This window comes from Coptis chinensis, chromosome 1 (assembly GCF_015680905.1).
Source record: "Coptis chinensis isolate HL-2020 chromosome 1, ASM1568090v1, whole genome shotgun sequence".
NCBI lineage: Eukaryota > Viridiplantae > Streptophyta > Magnoliopsida > Ranunculales > Ranunculaceae > Coptis > Coptis chinensis.
Genome location: NC_141456.1, coordinates 8,377,359 through 8,382,169, shown reverse-complemented (window position 1 = coordinate 8,382,169; position 4,811 = coordinate 8,377,359). Strand labels below are relative to the sequence as shown.

General features: G+C 34.6%; 1 protein-coding gene across 1 annotated transcript; it reads left to right on the top strand.

Moving 5' to 3' along the window:
• The first annotated feature begins 1,306 nt into the window (after nucleotides 1-1,306).
• Nucleotides 1,307-1,964, top strand: LOC147521870 (uncharacterized). The gene is made up of 2 exons (XM_086566517.1): nucleotides 1,307-1,579; nucleotides 1,674-1,964. Exons 1-2 carry the CDS (start codon nucleotides 1,307-1,309, stop codon nucleotides 1,962-1,964), a joined length of 564 nt encoding a protein of 187 aa, XP_086422643.1.
• The last annotated feature ends 2,847 nt before the right edge of the window (nucleotides 1,965-4,811 follow it).

Genomic DNA, 4,811 nt, shown 5'->3' with positions numbered 1-4,811 from the left:
TAATTAATAGGAAATTGAAAACTTGATGTAAATGTATTAACATCAAAGAATATTTAACGGAAAATTAGAAACTGGATCGAAATACATTTAACTAATCTAAAAAAATGATAAACGGGAAATTGGAAACTGAATGCAATTGCATGCAAATAAATTGAACTAACCTTAAAGAATAATTAAAGAAACATGAAACTAGGCAAATAAATTGAACTAACCTCAAAGAATAATTAACTGGAAATCAGAAACTTAATACAAATACATCGGACTAATCTTAAAGAATAATTAACAGAAAATCAAAAACTAATACCTCAAAGCATAATTAACGGGAAATCATAAATTGCAAAGAATAAGTAGCGAGAAATGGAAAAGTGGAAAGTGGATGCAAATACATCCAACTAATCTCAAATAATATTTAAATTAAAGGAAAATTGGAAAATTGATGCAAATGCATTGAGCTAACCTCAAACAATAAATAACGGAAAATCGTAAACTTGACGCAACTGCATCGATCTAACCTCAACGAATAATTAATAGAAAATTGAAAACTGCGTGCAAATACATCAAACAAACCTTAAAGAATAGGAATTAACCTTAAAGAATGGTTAATGAGAAATCGGAAATTGGATATAGATCATCTTTAAAGTAACGAATATTTTGAAGGAAAAAAATAATTTTCCCTTAATGGATTGGGCTTCTAGTGTATTTATTTGCATAAAAACCTCATTACTATTAAAAATTTTGTGAATAAAACTTCTACGTATAAATGGATTAACAAGGTGTTGCTTTCCAGTCCAATGAGCAATCACTATAACATTCATATCTCATTGCATAGTAGCAAATATTTTTCAGATTTTCCAGACATGCCACTACCAAGAGAAAATTGGAATAAGGTAGTTGGCAATCAACTTATTTTGGAGCAACAACTTCAGTATGAGGGACTACAACAGGTGGCAAATGATAATGTTAGTTGCCTCAATGAAGAGTAACGCCAAGCTTTCAATGCAGTGACGGATTCTGTGCACAATGCTAAAGGAAAATTATTTTTCTTAAATGGAGCTGCGGGTACTAGAAAAACATTTCTATACAATACAATTGCAGCATCATGTTGTAGTATCGGTGATATCGTGATTATGGTGGCTTCTTATGGAATTGCGTCTTTATTATTTTCCGGAGGCCGAACTGCCCACTCAACATTTAGATTACCACTAGATGTGTTAGAAAACACAGTATATGGATTTGCTAAAGAATCATTAAATTGCAAGACGGACTTTTCAAAAACATTAAACTTATTATTTGGGATGAAGTCCCCATGCAATATAGAGACTATGTAGAAGCTGTTGATCGATCGCTCCAGGATATATGTTGCAATAAGCAGCCATTTGGTGGAATCATTGTGATTCTCGGAGGGGATTTTAGGCAAACTTTGAATGTTATACCGAAAGGTGTTCGTGAAGAATTTGTCGTTGCATCATTGAGACGATCTCCGCTCTGGAGACATGTGGAAGTCTTGCATCTGGTTCAAAACATGTGGCTTGATATGACAGAGCCAGATAACATTGACTTTACAAACTATTTGAAAGAGGTAAAATATCTACTTTAACCATTTATTTCGAATTGTATTTTTGCAAATACTCTTACATAGTAGCTCATCGTCTAAGTTTAACTGATTTGTTTAGATTGGAACGAATATGAAAGGTACAGTAGAGCTTCCATCTGGGATACGACATTGCAGAAATCTCAAAGAACTCATTTACTCTGTGTACCCAAATTTGAACGTGGAGGGCACAACTTCAGCTGATTTTCTAAGAGAGCGTACTATTCTAGCTGCATATAATGACGATGTCAAGGAAATCAATGACACTGCCTTAAAATTGTTTCCTGGAGATGTTATTAAATATTTAGCAGCAGATAAATCAGTTGAAAAAGATGGCAACTCTCCCGGGAATGGAGGTGATTATCCAAGTTAGTTTTTGAATTCACTTGATCCCTCAAGTTTACCTCCTTTCCAACTAAAGCTAAAACGTGGGATCCTGATTATGTTGCTCATAAATATAGCACCAAGAAATGGACTTTGCAATGAAACACGACTAATAGTTCTTCAATGTGCTCCTAAAGTGATTCAGGCTAGGATTTTAACTAGAGACAAAACAGGTGAGTTGGTACTTCTCCCGAGAATTTCTTTGATGCCTTCATCTAATGACATGGTAGTTCTAATGACCGACGTTAATTACCTATAAGACTTGCATATGGAATGACAATAAATAAATCACAAGGAAAATCAGTCAAGTATGTTGGGATAGATCTATGGACACCTGTTTTCAGTCATGGACAATTGTATGTGGCCCTCTCAAGATGCACATCATCAAAAAGAATTAGTGTCATCCTTCCACCAGATACTTCTAATTGCACTACAAATATCGTGTATCCAGAAGTTTTGTTGGAATAAACCTATATGTCATCCTTATTTGCGGAAGTTGTGGTCTTTTGGTTACTTTACTTCGTAATTTTGCAACTTAAATAATTCATTTTCTTGGTGATTCCGCAAAAATATGTTGCAAGTTTTTTCCCTTTATTTTTTTTGTATAAAGATATTAGTGTGGTGGAAATTTAACTTTATGCACCTGTATCACATGAGAAAGCTTTATCAGTATTTCGATGTGGTGTATTGAGATTTGAGACACACAAGTTCAACCCCACAAAGTTAAAAGCGTACCTCCAGCATGAGCCTTCAAGGGCCATTTGCGACGCCAGGTGACGACAAACAAGCTCCTTTGATTCTTCTCTATTAAGCTTTGAACTTGTATGCTCTAATATATATATATATATATGCTCTAATAGAGAAGAATCAAAGGAGCTTGTTTGTCGATATATATATATATATATATATATATATATATATATATATATATATATATATATATATATATATATATATATATATATATATATTTTTTTTAAACCAGTAAAATCAAAAAGCAAACACTTAGACTATGGAATAAAACTAAACTACGACTAAACCTAAACTATGAATTACGTTAAGTAAGACCCTAAAACTCGATTGTACCCTGCGCAATCCCCGCAAAATGACGCCAAAAACTTGATAGAGAGAATTCGGTCTAATTAAATAGACTAATCTAACCCTAATTAAACCGTAGTTTACAGCCTATCGTTGAAAATAGTTGCGGCAAACGGGTCGATCCCACAGGGATTGCTACTTCGGACAAACGAGTACTAAAATTATACTTAACTAATTCGAACAATATTCTTTTATGGAAGTTTGAATTACTATTAACTAATTACTACGAAAGCAATAAATTAAATGGATTAACTATTAACGAAGAAAACACTAAGGCATTCGAATCCACCCTAGACCGTTGTAGGTTATCCTAGTCAAATCAGTTTATAGTTCTCTTTTAATTACGAGTAGCATGAGGGAAAGGTAACCCTAGCTTACTCGAAGATGTGATCATGAAGCTCTTATATTTATTAGATTGATTGGATTTCAGAAAACGAAAATATAAATCCCTAGCAAGAGTTGTCTTTTATAGCACAACTCTTCACAGATTTATTTAAACGATAAACGTAGTGCATTAATATTAATAAGAGAATAATCTAACTATTAATTAGTCGAGACATGAAAACATGCAAGATATAATTAATGAAAGTAATCCTATCACTATCTAAAGAAATCAATCAAGTTTAATCTTTAAGTTCCGAGAATAGTAAACTAATTAAACATAAAAAACCTACGCAAGTCTAGGGCTTCATCTAAGCCCTAGCTAATAGTTTAGCTACACATAATAATTAAACTGAAAATAAAGTAAAGGTTAGGAGAACTCATGTCGACAGTGAAATCTCCTTGGCTTTCCTTCGTCTCGTTCTCGATTTCCGTGCGTATCCAATTCTCGCTCTTCGGCTCTCCGGTGTTATGTTCTGTCTTATGTGTTCTAGAGCGCCCCCCTCAAAGTTCTAATTATTCTTTTTTTTATATACTTGACAGTCCTCCTTTGATAAGGAAACCAGTTTTTTATTAGGAAAAGAAAGGGGTCGGTCGAAGAAATCGCGGGCATTAATTATCAAATTTGTTTTACCAAAAAGAATTAGATGATTAGGTGGTTCGGGGTCTATGGAAAACATGGTAGATTGGATAAAAATGAAATGGTGTGTGGTTGATTTTGTATGTGAACAGGAGGCATTTTGCAGGTTGGAGTCGAATAGAATTGGAATTTGAACTAACGGATCCGGTGGTAGCGGGAGTAGGTAGAGTTTATGGTATGATAGTGTGTTGGTTGTTTAATTGTTTAGTTCAGGTTTCGATCAATTCGCCGGAATTTGAGGAGCTTTTGGGTTTGTTTGTGCGAACTGAAGTGGAGAAGAAAATTGTTTTGATCCAGTGGTCCGGTAGCTAGAAGCTACAGTGGAAACGGGTTTTGGTGTTGATGGGCTTTGGTGTTCAGCACTTGGATCCGGTTTTTAGCTAATGGGACTAAACTTAACTTTGGCCCATATTTCGACAAACAGATCCATTCCTCACTTTGATAGTCACGTGCCCACTAATAAACGCCCACTAATAAACTTCTAACCAGCTCACCAGTTCCCGGATTCTCCCAAACCATCACATTAATTTCTTGTCAGACCACAAACAATTCCATATTTTTCATTGGTGCATTCTACTTCCTATTATTCTTTTATGTCCTCTTTTCTTTCCTTAGCCCAATTAAAGGTAAATAATAACCCAGTAGTTCACCAATATTGTTTCGGATAGCTCCACTGAACTGCACAACCCTGCCAGGCCAACCACACCAGGGGGACTA

Coding starts and splice junctions, on each gene's coding strand:
- LOC147521870 (XM_086566517.1), top strand. CDS start 1,307: ATGCAATATAGAGACTATGTAGAAGCTGTTGATCGATCGCTCCAGGAT. Junction 1,580..1,673: donor TTACAAACTATTTGAAAGAG/GTAAAATATCTA, acceptor TGATTTGTTTAG/ATTGGAACGAATATGAAAGG.